The sequence below is a fragment of the Protomyctophum bolini genome (assembly GCF_963924005.1).
Source record: "Protomyctophum bolini genome assembly, chromosome: 6".
NCBI classification, from domain to species: domain Eukaryota; kingdom Metazoa; phylum Chordata; class Actinopteri; order Myctophiformes; family Myctophidae; genus Protomyctophum; species Protomyctophum bolini.
The window spans coordinates 30278592-30294236 of record NC_137867.1 but is presented as its reverse complement, the minus strand read 5'-3'; the positions used below and the strand labels follow the sequence as shown (position 1 = coordinate 30294236).

The 15645-nt window shown below is 45.5% G+C and overlaps 1 protein-coding gene across 7 annotated transcripts in view; it reads left to right on the top strand.

Moving 5' to 3' along the window:
* The window catches only part of fbrsl1 (fibrosin-like 1), a 400645-nt gene that overhangs the window by 329653 nt on the left and 55347 nt on the right, over positions 1-15645 (top strand). For all 7 annotated transcript variants that reach the window (XM_080766465.1, XM_080766464.1, XM_080766467.1 and 4 more), the window contains one exon: positions 15248-15296. In XM_080766465.1, coding sequence (XP_080622591.1) covers positions 15248-15296 — 49 coding nt within the window. The remainder of the gene's footprint in view (positions 1-15247; positions 15297-15645) is intronic.

Sequence of the window (15645 nt, the reverse complement as noted above, 5' to 3'; positions counted from 1 at the left end):
ATTAATGCTAGACTCTCATAACTATTGCCACCACTGCTCTTCTCTCATCACTTTATATTCCAGCAGTAAAACCTTATATCTTTGCCTCTCCCTGCCAATCCAACCTCAGTGTACTGTGTTTGTCAGCAGAGCTACATTACATATTATGTACATATGTGCCAGCGATTATTCAAGATCATCTGATGTATTATGGCTGACTTTGCTTATTCATACATATATCAATAATGTTATTAAAATTGTCATCATAACCATGATAATCATAATAAGCAAAAATAATAATAAAGAAAACAAAAGTATAGTCACTCCTGATTCCACTTATCTTTTATTCTGTTGCATTTATTAAGGCAGCTAGATGGAAGATTAAAAGTCAACATGGAGATATTTCCACTCTCCATTTAAACGTCATTGTCTTTACACATGTAAGGTTGCGTTTGGCTTCACTGTGGTAGAATTATAAACAGACAAGATTCTCTATTACACACTCAACCACCACAGGCCTGCACTGTAAAATCCTGATTAGTTTACAGTGTCGGTGTGAAAGTATGGTGACCCCGCCAACCTCCCCTCGTCTATCCTCTCCTCTATTTATAAGGGCAGCTGACTAGGGGTGGAGGTATTTCTAGAGGGGGCTGCCTGCCTGCCTGAGCATCGGGTGTCCCGTCAACCCTTGCATGGCCCGAGGCCTCCGGGAGCAGCTTGTCTTTCAGCTGCCGGTAACCCGAGTCCCGGTGTCCGCTTTAAAAGTGAATTCCACTTAACGTTCCTCGTTCCCTTTCCAACGTGACCCCAGGGGCTTAGAAGGAGTAGGAGGAGGAGGGGGTTTGTTTCTGCACCTCCTTTATATAGCGCAGAACGTGTCTGTTTACGCTAGCGAGGCTAGCTGACTGGTGTATGTTGTTTGAGTGGTGAGGGTGGAGGGGGTAAAGGGTTTAGGTAGGGATGTCAGCTCCTCCTGACCCTGTCATTTTCAGTTTTCCACCCCTCGCCTCTTGCCCCCACCTCTGCTTCACCACCCACCCCCCCACTCCCAGTCCGTCTGCGAGACAAGTGGCTGTATTGATCCTTAAGAGCCTGGCCTACTTTTCGTGCCAGTGGCTGTCATACAAGTGGGATGCCAGGTGGAATTCCTGAATATCCCCATGCATGCGCACACCTCCACCTCGCCTCAATTCCCCTGCTGTTGGAGACTGGAGGGCTGTTGGTAGACATGTTGTTAATAACCACCAACAGCAATTCCCTCTCACCATGAAACTACAGCTTCGTGTGAGCCTGAGCAAGCGGAGAGTTTGGCCGAAATGTGAGGGATCATTGTGGTGGGATCTACGTGTGTGTGCGCGCATGTGTGTAGGGGGTTTAGGAGGTTGCAAGGAGCCCTGTACTCCCACTGTGCATTAGTGCAACATTTATTTGTGTTAGAGAGGGTGAGATGATTCATATTACTCAACGTGGCTTGCAGGGCTGAGCGAGATGTGCCTCCCTCTAACACATTTTCTTTTCCTCTCATTAAAGTAGTCTGTGCCTATAGAGGAACCAACCGATGCCTGCTGCACACCTCGCACACCCTGCCATCCACCTCGTTCTGCCTTTTCCTCTCCTTTTGCTTTGTGTCCCTCCGCTGCAGTGGAAATTCAGTGTGTGTGTGTGTGTGTGTGTGTGTGTGTGTGTGTGTGTGTGTGTGTGTGTGTGTGTGTGTGTGTGTGTGTGTGTGTGTGTGTGTGTGTGTGTGTGTGTGTGTGTGTGTGTGTGTGTGTGTGTGTGTGTGTGTGTGTGTGTGTGTGTGTGTGTGTGTGTGTGTGCGTGTGCCTGTGTGCGTGTGTGTGTGTGTGGGATGAGGCGAGTGAAAGGGTCACAAAACTTCTTTTTTTCTCCCTTTTCCTTCGCTACATTATTTATGATCACCATCCAAGTGGAGGTTGTTTTCTTGTTTTCGCTCCCTTTCCCCTTTGCTTCCTCTGTCTTGGCGAATCTAAGGCACACATTCACTGTGCGGTTTTTTGAGAGAGAGAGAGAGAGACTGTGAGAGAGAAATAACATAAGATTATGACTCCTGTAGCTCTGTGGTGGAGCATGACTCACCTTGACACTACAGATGTGGAGGGTGAAATGAAAATTCGCAAGTTGAATCTGCATTTTTCTTTCGAGCAACGCTTAAGGCCACCTTTTCTCTTAACAAGCTGCAGTGAGAGGGCGGTTTGCCTACCAAGCTTGCCTGCAGCCCTCTGCAGGGCGATTATGTCATGGCGGGCCAGGCAGAGTGGAGAGTGTGTGTGTGTCTATTAGGATGTTGCTCTACTGCAGCAAAATGGTTCTCAGGCTAGCAATATTATTATCATCTCCTCCAGGAACCTCTTCTTCTCTCCACAGCAACAATGATTGCCTGCTGCACTTTAGGAAAGCATGGGCAAGAGGTGCTTCTTTTTCTAAATACTAGAAGTAAAATATGCACTGCAGGCTCTGTTTTGTTGTCCTTGGCTTACAGTGTTGATGGTTATTATTATATATATATATGTGTACAGTGTACAGTATAACACTGTACACCGGCAAGGTTCTACCTTTGGACAATATTTGATCTTGTCTTTTTCCGCATTTTGTTCTGCTTCATTCTGTTCTGCACATGTCTTATCAAGGCTTTCATACAATATGTCCCTGATAGGAAATGTCCTGATAAAGGCAACAAAAACAACAAAAATAATTATGTGGGTATGTGGGCTCATATCATAGAAAGGTGAAATTTTTGGGTAAAAAGTACTATTTACTAAAGCTACTAAAGCTTACATACGTAAGCTTTTTTAAACTACATATATAAGTGCACCAATTTGCAACAACACATCATCAGTAGGGTAAGAGTAACCTGTCTCACGACGGTCTAAAGCCAGCTCACGTTCACTATTAGTGGGTGAACAATCCAACGCTTGGTGAATTCTGCTTCACAATGATAGGAAGAGCCGACATCGAACAATCAAAAAGCGACGTTGCTATGAACGCCACAAGCCAATTATCCCTGTGGTAACTTTTCTGACAAACCCCTTAAACCCCCAAAGGCCAGAAGACAAATATGAAATAGCCAACAAGCTCACAAGGAATCGGTACTTTGATAAAGTTCGAGAAAAATAAAGCCAATATTAATGACTCTCCCAAAATAGGAATGCAGGGTTAATGTGGTTAATGGACAGTCGAATGGTGAGAGAACTATAGCAGCAAAGAATGACACGTCACCAGCCGGATTCAATGAAAGATCATGTTTCTTTTTAAGGCATTTCTGCTTGAGGGCTGAGTAAGGAGAGGACAGACAGAGAGCGGAGGATCACTGGTCACAAGACAGATTTGAACACTTGACCTCACAATTAGGCCTGTAACTATATAGTGAGAACTCGACTGACTGTAGACCAGGATTGCCCACAAAGACTTGTGACTTAAATGGGACCTGTCAGCCATTTGAGCGGTCCAGAGAGCTGGCCAGAGCCAGCGGTAGTCTGATCCCTATCGGGCCCGGGGAGATAATGAAGAATTCTCCCCCAACCCCCTTTGGTTCCTCCAGGAGATTACCTGAAGCCCTTATCTCTGCTGGCACACATTCTGACATTAAAGAGGGAAGGAAGGCCACGGCCCCTTTTCCGCACTCAGTCATGCTGTGCCGAACCAGGCTACTGCTGCCGTACGTGGCCCTTATCTCTGCCTCCTCTTGTTTCACTCATATTTTTCATCTCCCTGCGTTCTTACTGTCCCCTTTTTACTCTGCCAATGTATCTTTTTCTCCCTATCTTATCCCTCTCTGTTTGTCTGTCTCCTTTGCTCTCTCTCTCTCTCTCTCTCTCTCTCTCTCTCTCTCTCTCTCTCTCTCTCTCTCTCCGTTTCCACTCCCCATCTCGTTGCCATGGGTGTTAGGCAGGACTGTACAATGTATGTATGTGTGTCTTCCGTGCCGTGCCTCTCTGACCCTTATCTCACCCCTCCTGGCATAGATAACACTATCTCACTGTTATCAACATTTCTGCCACCAACAATCCCCTCTAGCCGCCCCTTCACCACCCCTGACAGCAACGTAGGGATGGAGAGATGTGCCGTGTACAGTACATTATTTAAACACAGTATGGATTATAAATACTGGCTGCAGCTAATATCATCTCCGGCATGCGTTGGGCGTCAAGTGGGGAACGACGGTCGAGACGATTTGTCTGCTTTTATTGCCACAGGCTCATTGCACCCCATGTCACTTAACGATGACGCTTCGCTGATGTTTTGTCTTGGCGGGTATTGATGCTCATAGACTTCGGGTTGAGACAGTGTTGATAGTGGGTCCACTCCACACGGCCCTCATTTGATTTCCTGTGAGAAATTTAGCAAGCTGACTGACTGACTGCGACACTACTGTATATGTTCACAATTTATTTGTTTGTTGTATTTTGTTCTTTCTGAGAAAACGGTGCGTTGAATTCACTGCCCTGCACCCACATAGTCACCTCTGCGCGTGTGCATTCCTGTTTCTCTATATCCGGTTAGTTTAGGCTTTAGGCCATGGGGCTCGCCCACCTGCACCAGCCCAACAGAACTCCTCCAGTGGTGGATGCTTTGATTTGTGAGCCCTCTCTGTCTGTCTACAGCGTGAAGAAACACTTTAATGTGATGCGTTTCTGCCTCTGTGTTTCTGTCTCTCACTTTCTCTCCCCGCTGCATGCCTCTAGCTTGCCCTCCTCTCCTCCCCGCTGATGAAACAAGGCCCCTGCTCTCTCCCGATACAGCGCTAATTTGTATATGAAGCCGACAGGCGGCCCTGATAAGGGCCGGCCACTGTTCCCCCAGACAGCTTGGGGAGGAGAAGAGAGGAGTAAAACACACACAGGACGAGGGGAGGGGAAGAGAGGAGGAAGAGGAGAGCAGGGAGAGGGTACATACAGAGGCAGAGAAGTGAAGGAGAGAAGGACATAGGAAGGGGGAGTATACTGTATGTGGGAGGGAAGGAGACGGAAGAGGGGGAAGGGAGAGAAGGTAAGGGTGATGATGGGTAATATTTTACACAAAGCTGGAGCCCCTCAGCTCGCGGCATAGATTTCCCTGCCTCTGTTGCTAGGGAGAGGAGAGACACACACGCATACACGTGTGCGCGCACACACACACACAAAATGTTGGCGAGGTCTAAGTATAAAGAGATTTACACATATGCACATGCACATAGCCTACATGTCAGCCAGCTGTGAAAGGGTTAGTGCTAAATGTAAAAAAGCTATTTGTGTCTGTCAGTGGTGTGTGTGCGTGCGTGCATACCTGTGTGTAGATGTAGTGGTGGTGTATGTGTGTGCGCTCCGTGCAGAGATGGTCACTATGGAATTCATTAGCATCTTAATGATGCTGGAGGTGAGGTTCAGGGCCCAGTAGTTGACAGTTCACGTGGGAGGTTTGTGTGTGTGTGTGTGTGTGTGTATTTTCCCTGTGCTGGCCCACACTTGTTCTGACATGCTGGTGGTGAGAGGGAGGGGGTGTAGTTCCTTGTTTGCTGGCCCGGTAGTTCCTGGGAAAATGGTATCACTACTGTAGCTTATAATAAACGACCGCTGGGGAGGTCATTAAGTTTCTGGAACAGTGAGGGAGGGATGGGCGGAAGGACAAATGCAAGGGAGAGATAATTAATTTGGTGTCCCCGTCGCCGTCAGGGGGCCCCGGGCCCCGCCATGCACAGCTAACGTGGCATTAATCGCTAACCTAGCATAAGTCGTTAACATTTAGCATTGACAGAGTGCGTGGCGTTAGTTGTTCATAATATATGCAATGTTGGGGTGCCTGCATGCATGGTGGCTCAACCACAGACTATATGTATTGCGAGCTAGGAGGAGCCGAGTTCAAATCTATGTCCCGCACTTCATTCTATGTCTCTGCCCTTGGTTTCCTGACTTCTACTCTGATAAAGCATAATAACCAGTAAGACGCCTTGAGGGATCGAGAAGCACGCATCCGCCTGGGTGATGGCAAACTGCTAGGCGAGCGCTGGCGCTTTGGCATGGGGGTCAGATCAACATATGGAATGAATTCTGTACTGGCCATATATGGAGCGTGTCTTGAGTGTACAGAGTTTGATGAGATCAAATCAACATATGGAATGTCAGAACAGGTCAGCTCCATATATGGAGATCTAAGGGTGGCAGCGGGGGCAGTGTCTTTAGTGTACAGGGTTTGATGAGGGCCCAGGTAGGGCCGGCCTTAATTTTTGGGCCTATTCAGAACTCTAGTTTTCAGTATCAGTCAAAAGGGAGACATTGAAGAGGAAGGACGGGTGGTAAAGAATCAACATATGGAATGTCAGAACAGGTCAGCTCCATATTGGGTTTGAGATTTGAGATCAAATGTAGAGTTGCTGGCCGGCTCCATATATGCAGATCTAGGTGATGATCCAGTCTTCTCCATGTATGGCTATCCAGGGTTTGATGAGGTCAGTGTCGTGATCTTCATATGGAGACGGCCATATATGGAGCGTGTCACAAGACGTGATGGACTGACTATATGGTGGTGTAATGTGTCATGAGGCGTGAGGGACTAATGGCCATATATGGTGGCATGACTGGCTGGAACGACGGACAGGTTTTGCAGGTTTTCATGGTGGTTTCACTGTGAAATATTGATCTTATCTGCCCAGTAGGAACACCCTGACACCATTGTGATGTGCATGGCAAACTGCACCCACCCTCCCCCACCCTGATGTGTCTTTGGTGGCATCCTGTCCTACTAGGACCAGGGTGAGGGAAATAGAGAACTGTAGGGGTGATGGAGGGACAGAGGGAAATGGAGAGGAGGTCAGGGCAGTGAAGGAGGAAGCTGACAGTGATAAAACGGTGAGCAGGACAGCAAATTAGCACAAGCGTGAGGCGCGTGTGCGTCCGTGTGTGCGTGTCGATAGGAGCTGCTACAGTAGGTGTCAGGTTGAGGTTGGGGGTCCAGTGGCAGAAAGGTGGTGCCAGAGTTAATTGAGAACGTGCTTGTCCATGCCAGTATGTGGGTACCCTCCTAATGTAACACTGCTCGCCCCTCTTGTCTGTCTGTCTGTCTGTCTGTCTGTCTGTCTGTCTGTCTTGCATCAATTTAAAGATAAATACACGTGTGGCCTTATTATTTCTCTATCCCCTTGCTATTCCCCCTCCCCCTCTCTGTCTCCTTCCCTGGCCTTCTGATATTTCCATGTGGCTCTGTGTTACATCATTCCACTGCAGAGCCCAGACTAACCATGCTAGTAGTGATATACTACAGTGTCAAGTGCCTCCTCCCTGGAGGCATCAAATAAACTCACTCATTTGGCTGTCAGGGAACTATGCAACCATGATGTGAGTTCTTTGATTTATAACTTTTAGCATGCTCAATTAAACGACCACTGCAGCAGCGTTGGTATTTATACAGTAGTTGGTTTATGGTTACATATGGGCTTGTATACATTTGAAGAGATCTATTACATTATGTTAGAAACCCACTTATGGAAAAAGGTTGCTGTAATTATTTAGTCAGGGACGATCCTGTAACACATCAATGTATGAATCATACAATGGGATACAAGCTAAATTATAATATTACGGTTATCTTCTCCCACCCATAAATTAAAAAAGTCTGCTACACAGTCATTCATTTATATGCTTAAAGTGCAAGACCACTTTTGGAGGTTTGGGTTGTGTAGTTTCCTTTACATGATGTAACTCCAAATGTATCAAAGTGGTCTTGCACAACCTTCTGAAATATGCCCACCTGCACAGATAACGTGCACAGATATCCTCCACACAGTCAAAACGCACACATCGTCCTGATGTTCATGTAAAAGTATTTCTCAGGCAAGGACCTAAAGCACATAATCACTTAAAGTGTAAGACCACACACCTGTGTGAAGTGAGTGGTGAAACTCTGTGTGGGGGTCCCCTGAAGTTCACCCTGCGTCCCACTCAAACATAATTGCTCCAGTGATTAGAAATTGATAATTTGTTTGTTTGTTTGTTTGTCGTGTTTATTTCGAATATGCCAATAAACAGAACAATTCCTTGCATTTCACAATGAAAAATAATTTAAAAAAATAGTTAACAAAAAAATAGCAAGAAGAAATAAAAGGAAAATTATAAAAGAAATAAATCTAAGCATATCCGAAAATTCAAAATATGAATATAAATTCAAAATATGCTCCTCATTCACTTACATTGTAAGCTGAAATAGCTCTCAAAGTCACTATTGTAGTATGTAAACAAACACAAACAAAGTTGATTCAGACAATATAGAGCATCACCCAAACTCAACTTCCCGTTGATTTGTCAATTTTTATTAGGAAGAAAACCAGGACTGGATCCGTGGGTCCAGATCTTAAAATTGTAATTTTTATAAAAATAAAATAAAACCACATGAGTTTTGGTGATGCTCTATATCAATGAGGAGCATATTTTGAATGATCAATTTCTAATCATTGGAGCAATTATTTTTTTATTTCTTGTCCACATTTGGAGTTACATCATGGCAAGGTAACTACACAACCCAAACCTCTACCAAAGTGGTCTTACACTTTAATTCACTATACAAATAGCTGTTTTTTTCATTTGATGATGATATTGTTGCAGGAACATATCAGTGTACTACAAGTTCTCACAACAACCTCACGTTAAGCACAGCGCAACAATTTAGTAGGACAATACAATTACATGGAATTGTGTCCGCCGTACATGGGTTGGGGTTGAGTGTTAAAGTCAGCCCTTGTCATTGAGAGGAACTCCTCTGTACAAACAGGTTGCTTAAGAACAAGAAGAGTGCACGCCAGATGACTCAGAAATAAGCCATAATTACCAGCTTCACAGGCGGGCGCAGACCCACAACAAAGGCCCCACCGTGAGCTATTCCTTTGTTTTCACTCTGCGGTTGTTGTGATAGCACCTGCCAGCCTGTGTAGAAAGGAAAAATAGATTTGTTGAAGCCGGGTGGAGTTTGTGTGTTTGTTTGTTTGTTTGTTTTCTCTTCACGCTCATATATTTGATTTGGAATCAATTTGTTCTAGATTTGGCGTTAACATCCACCCGTGGTATATCTTCTATTCCAGCTCTTTCTTCCTTTTCTATCATTTTGTAAAAATGATTCGCTCACCTCTGAGGAATGCAGAGCATGCAATAGGGGCTTGTAGATCAAAAGGTAGTTGCTTGCAAAGCCATGTGGGTTCTTTGATATGAAGCCAGCCCAGCGGGTTGGGCTGACATGTGTTTGTTTGTGTGGGTGTGTGCATGTATTGCAAGTGTGAATATGTTCGCGAAGAGTGCACCAGCGTGCGTGTGTGTGTGTGCGTGCGTGCGTGTGTGTGTGTGTGTGTGTGTGTGTGTGTGTGTGTGTGTATAAGAGAAGTCGGGTGAGGAGGTGGTGTCGTGGTGAAGAGAAATTGGTCTCTCAGCAGTCTTTCACTAAATGAGGTTAATTGAATCTGGGTAATTGCTGACCTTCCTTTCTCAGTGAAATCACAGCCACACACTGATCAATGCCTTTCATAAATTCATGCCTGAAGGTCATTGGGTTGATTACCGCCCTCGCTTGCCTTCCCTCATGTGTCGCTGAACGTGTTTCAAATCAGACTCAGTCGCCGTGCAGAAATGAAGCATGGAAGCCGTTTTAACAGCTGGAAGATTTTTTTTTTATGCAATTACGCTTGTCGGAGACATTTTCTAAATTAATTAGCTTGCGGTGTTGTTAAGTAAAAGCAATGTGGACTTGTGAAAATTGCCAAAGATCCCCCTCCCCCCTTTCCTCGTTTCTTTCCCTTCCTTGTTTCTTTGCTGTGGCAGCAAAAGTAGAGAAAGCCTGGCAGTAAATGTCTCCCTTAATGCTGGCGAGAGGGTTTTCTGCACCCCCCCCCCCCCTCCTATGCCGCTCTGCTATTATCCAGAGATTTATGCAGCCAATAAGTCACTGGTGTTTGGCCGTGTTGGGATGTGGGGGAGCGAGTGGGGGCTTTTTAAAACAAATAACAGTGTAATTTGTAATTTGCCATTCTCTAAATCTGGGAATTATGCTCCCACGTGGGGCTCTTTGGGGAGATGACCCACTCCATTGGTGGGGTTACTACTGCTAGCCTAGCACTACCACCCTCCCACTCTAACACTCGTCTCTCTGCCTCACTCTCTCTCTCTGAGTCTCTGTCTCTCTCTCGTTCTCTCTTGTGCGCTCTTTCTCTCTCTCTCTCTCTCTCTCTCTCTCTCTCTCTCTCTCACACACACACACACACCTCTCCCTCTGTGCACGACAAGGAAACGGGAGGATTTCACAGCTGCTGAGAGCAGGGGCCCTAACTGAGCCCCCATGACCTCCTCATTGCATTTTTTCACCTCTCCTTCTCCTCGCTCTCTGGCGTCACCCCCCCCCCCCCCTCTCTCTCATCCCCTCTCTCTCTCTAGCTCAGGCTTCTTTCCTCAGGGAGCTCTTGTGTGGCTCAGAGGAAGCTGAATCATAAAGCATGGCTAATGAATAGAATAGGGAAGGAAAGCTGAGGCCTGCCGACGGGCCCCCAGAGAGGTAGAGAGGTAGGCCCATGGCCCCACCAAGCCCCAGGCTCAAATAGCAGACGGCCCCCACGTAAAGGTCAGGGTTCCTGCGGCTCGCTCCAAGGGCTTTTTGGCTCCCAGGCAATGTGGCTTGAATTTCCCCCTTCATTTTTTTTATGGGTAGAGCTCCCCCATTCCAGTTTCCTTTAGAAAACCTGGCCTTTGCTCCTCTTTATTCCCCTCTGTCTGCCTCTTTCTCTTCCTCTCTTCCTCTCTGTTCCCTCCCCCGTCTCATCTCTCTGTCTGTTTTTGATGGCCGCCTGAGTTCACCTCAACAAAGAGAGTGTGAAGGATTTGTTATACGTGACCTCTTTGTGAGCCGAGACTGCAGGCAGCCTCGGCTTCCAGAACAGCGCTACAGCCCCCGCAGAAAAATGTCAACTTGGCCAGCCATCGAAAACCCAGAAAAAGTTCTGCAAAAACACGCAACAGCTTGCCAACGAATCAGGGCTCTTGTTTTGACATGCCTTTTTAAGAAGTGCTCTTGTAAGGCAGCCTTGTAATTGTGGATTATACTGACTGACTCATACAGACTTGGCAGGTGCAAAACACAGTGCTAAAAGCCTAAATATCGGTTGTTGTCAGTGTAACCGCTGTGTTTTTGGGAACATTTAAAATGAGTTACTCGCGTAGTCAAAACGGTCTGGGCAGGAATAAATAGATGGCATGGGTGACGTACGCACAACCAAAGTATGGTTTATCTTTTCCTTCACAGGGAGAAAATGTTGCGTCTCGTCTGTTCTCTCGGTTAACAGCTTTGGTCATAACAGTTGTTTTAACAGTCATAGCGGGCTACCGCGTGAACGGATCCCCTTCTATTTTTTCCCTTTTTTTCCGCTTTCGTGACCCTGTGCCACTGTGAGTGAGCCCCCGAGCTGACTTCTGTATCCATTTGCCAAGCTTCATTTCATCCTGAGCCCCCTATGTTTTATTCTTTTTCACCCAGGGGCCTCCGGGACCATGAATCAGGGCTGAGGTTGTGCTGTGCTGTGCTGCGGTGCTAAGGCTTGGTACTGGAGCGTTTAATGTTGTCCAAAGCTAACAAAAGAGTCTGTGTTGTTGGGCTGGCGCCCCGGTTCTGGGAGACTGAAAGAGGGCAATGAACACAACACTCTTGTCTCGCCTTTGCTTTCCTCTGCTCTCCTCATCTCATCTCACTGCCCCCTGCTCTACTCTCTTGTCTTCTCTTCTCCTTTATTCTTCTTTCTCTTCTTTCTTTTCTCCCTGCTTCTTTCTTTTTCCTGTCTTCCATTTTCCTCTGTTCTCCTCTGCTCTCCGCTTCCCCTGTTCTACACTCATCCCCATCATATTGTTCTCTGATTTTCTCTGCACTCCTCTCGTCTCCATTGCCCTCATCTCCTTTCCTTTGCTCTTGCTCTCATGGCGTCTTCACTGCTCGGGTCTCCTTGCTCACTTCTGCTCTCCTCTCTTGTCTCCTTGCCTCGCCTCTCCCTTCGTCTATACTGTCAGAGGAAACCGAACACCACCTTTTCTATGCTGAGCTTTCACTTCCTTCTGCCCTCGTCGACAAATGTTTGCAGAGACCAAAGACCGAAACTAAAGATGTTTTTTTCCCCCCGTATTGACCTTGTTTGATACTTCTGGGTGGGGAAATTCGCTGCTGTATTTCTGAGTGTGGTTGTGGTGTTCAGTGCTCAGAGAAAATGTTGGCACAAAGACACATACAGACACGTACGCTCACTCACGTACACAGAGCCACCCACATGCACATACCCGCACACTCTCCCTCGCCCACAAACACAGAACTGTGACAGCGTAAGGAGTTATTGTGAGGTCTTTGGAAAGAAGAGGATGTCCTCAAAATACTGTAGATCATGGGAGTGCGCAGGATGCCAAGGACAGCCATCTGTGTTTACACAATCGTTTGCTTTTTCATTTGCTCCGTGTCTCTTCAGCTCTTGTGCTCCCCATATCTCTCTGATTTGCTGCTTATACTTTACATATGCTTGCTTTTGTGTTGTATATAAAATGAAATCCTGGTGGTTAAGGACACCTGGCCCCTTTTGGGTGGAACATATGTTCAGCTCCTAACCTCCATTACCTCTTTTTTTTAACAAGTGAGAGAGGGGAGCTAACGCAGCAGGAGTCAAATCATGGGTTTACATATAAATCCCTCTGCATATAGGCGGAGATCAAAGGCTACGGAGGAGGTTTGTTGTTAATATCACCTTCCTCAAACGCAGAAGGTTGTGTCGCCACATAAATTATCTGACAATGCCAGGTGGTCTGCATTTTACCGCCTCTATTCTTAGTGTTGAAAATGTGTAGCGTCTGCTGTGCGGTAGCTGTGTATATTTGTAGTAATGTATGGACTGTTTGATTCGGCAAGGACACCAAGGCCAGGATCTACATGTCCACATGTGCACAAGAGGAGAATAGCTTGTAGTGTTTAGTCTGGGTGACTCCACTGACAATTGATAGTCTTCTGTTTGATTCAGCTACATTCTCACTACAAGAGAATAGGTTTATACAGTATATGCTGTGCCATGATGTATTCCTGGCATTTTATATAATATTTATTTATTTTGCTCTGAACAGGGACGCACAAGCAATTGGTCATCATATCAGTATCGGCTGATATCTGCCTTAAAGATTTAATATCGGGAAATCTATATCTGTGAAATATCCTGCTATTTTTTAGCCAATATCATATTTAGGTTTGAATGTGAAGCTGAAAAAGACTTTTGTGATGGTTGAAGGCTACACATTCAATCAGTGTTTCTGGGGAAGATTTCAAAAAGGGTCTACTGTAGAACTGTAGAACTAAAGGCCAACAAGTTGGAAGTTGGTTAAAATAAATGTTACATCTTTATTACATATAAGTTGTTTGAACTAATATGTGTTGAAGTCTGTATCTGCACCCAGAATCACAGTTGCAATCAGGTGCAAGGTAGACCCTAACCTAACTGGATAAATGTATTGGATTATCGGTATCGATTGATTTGACCATGCATGGTGCACCTCTAGCTCTGATCATGCTGCAAAAAAGAACACACATACAGTAGTACATCTATTGTATGTCTTTGTATATTTATATTTTATCGTTGCTGTAACCAATGGAAGTCCTTGACAATTAGAATTCAGGCATTTAGGTGAAACTCTTATCCAGAGCGACTTGCTGCTGAGTAAATGGCATGAGCCCTAGTCAACAAACAACAGTGTAAAACTGTAAATGGTCACATAAGTAGAGAGCAAAGAAAACAAAATTAGTACTTCAAAGAAACTAGGATACCAGGCCAAGATCAAACCTAGAATTTGTCTAAACGACATGCTATCTGAATAACATTCTTGGTATTTGTGGTCAAGTAAAAACAAATCTGCATATTATTCTAGCATAATCAGAAATTTGGCGAAAAGGAGGGATACTAGAACTGCCAAGGTTCCAACAATCTGTAACAAATCCATTTGTAACAAATCCACACTGAGATTTAAATTAAATCTCAGGTTTTTACTGTGTAGCAACTGCGCTCCGTGACAATGGTCAAACGATTGTCTCGGCATAAGTGTATGAAAACCATTTACTTGCCGCATGTTTGTTACATCTGAATTGTGGCTCTCACTTTAAAAGAACAGGATGCTATTTGTGGGCTGTAGCCTATTATTCCACTCAAATACATCACAGAAACAAAATGAGATTTCCGCCCAGGGTCTATGTAAGCCCTGTGGGGTGCGTGCGTGCGTGTGTGTGTGTGTGTGTGTGTGTGTGTGTGTGTGTGTGTGTGTGTGTGTGTGTGTGTGTGTGTGTGTGTGCGCGTGCGCGTGTGTGTGTGTGCGTACTTTGTGTTCTGATCTGGCATGGCTGACATGCTGACTCCCTGCTCTCAGCCTCATGTGTGAGGGCTCTCAGGTGGCACAAGACTGCCCCCTAATGTTACCTCCACAGGAAGAAGGAAGGCAGACAGAGAGACAGACTATCAGTTGAAGAAGAAGCAGCTGTGATCGTGATAGGAGAATAAGTGTGTTATTCAGAGTGTGCTGTTGATCTTTTACGTATTGTCTGTTGTTTTTCAAACCACGTGTGGACAATGCCAAGTTTCTATTCGGTGCTATGCAGTTGAGTGGTGTATTCCTACCAGAGTAAAGGCCTTTTATTTTATGTTGTCATATACTGTAGGACTTTGTGCTAGTTAGCAGGTTGTGCTAGTGTTATGTGGAGGCAGAAATGGGTGTGTATGTCGGACTAGCTGCCAGTTACTTAAAGTACTGAGTACTGAGTGTGTGGTACTTATTAGTTCTCAGAGAGTAGTGAGACAGTGTCCTACTGTCACACAGTGCTGTAATCTAGGTTCTTTTCAGACGGTATACCATCATTATTTCCTGTGCAACATGTGCCCGTATAGGCTATACACTCGTGCGTGGGCAGTGGATGAAATGGTTAGCAGACGGTGGACCTATACGCTTTTACCCCCAAAATGTCACCACGGTATACTACGTATATAGCATATAATGGTACAATACACCACAGCTGTATGTGACGTATGTCACACATATACTGTTTGTATACTGCATAGTTGTTACACTTTGCCTGTGTCTTCTGCCTGTGTTGAACAAAATATACTCTCTCTAGGATGGTGTTTTGGGGTTTGGTCATTCACATGAGTGATACTATAGTAAATGACGGCCAACGAGTGGTTAATCAAGCAGGTCCACAAAACTGAATCCTACCAACAATGTGTCTTTCTTCATGTGTTCCCCAGGTTTCCGATGTAGGATCTGAGAAGCTTTTCTCCCCTACCACACCCAAAGGTAAGTCCCCCCATGCTTCTACCTCAATATTGAGCCGGTTTTCAAACAGCCTGCCCCTCTTCTCCTCCTCCACCTTTTTGCATTCACACATATCAGCCTTAGCGGTTTGGATCTGCAGTATATATCCTGGAAGTGAAAGGTCACAAATACAACGCCGGCCGAGGCCCATCGACAGACAATAATGTTGTTTTGTCAACCAACGTCCCTTTGAGCATGACTGTGAACCCTAGAACACCTGCCTGCCGATTGTTAAGGCACTTTGAATAAGAGCACGAGGCTCCAAAATGTAAATGTGAGAGATGGCGAGGTATAAAAACTTCAAAATATGTAAATGTCAATGTAAACAACA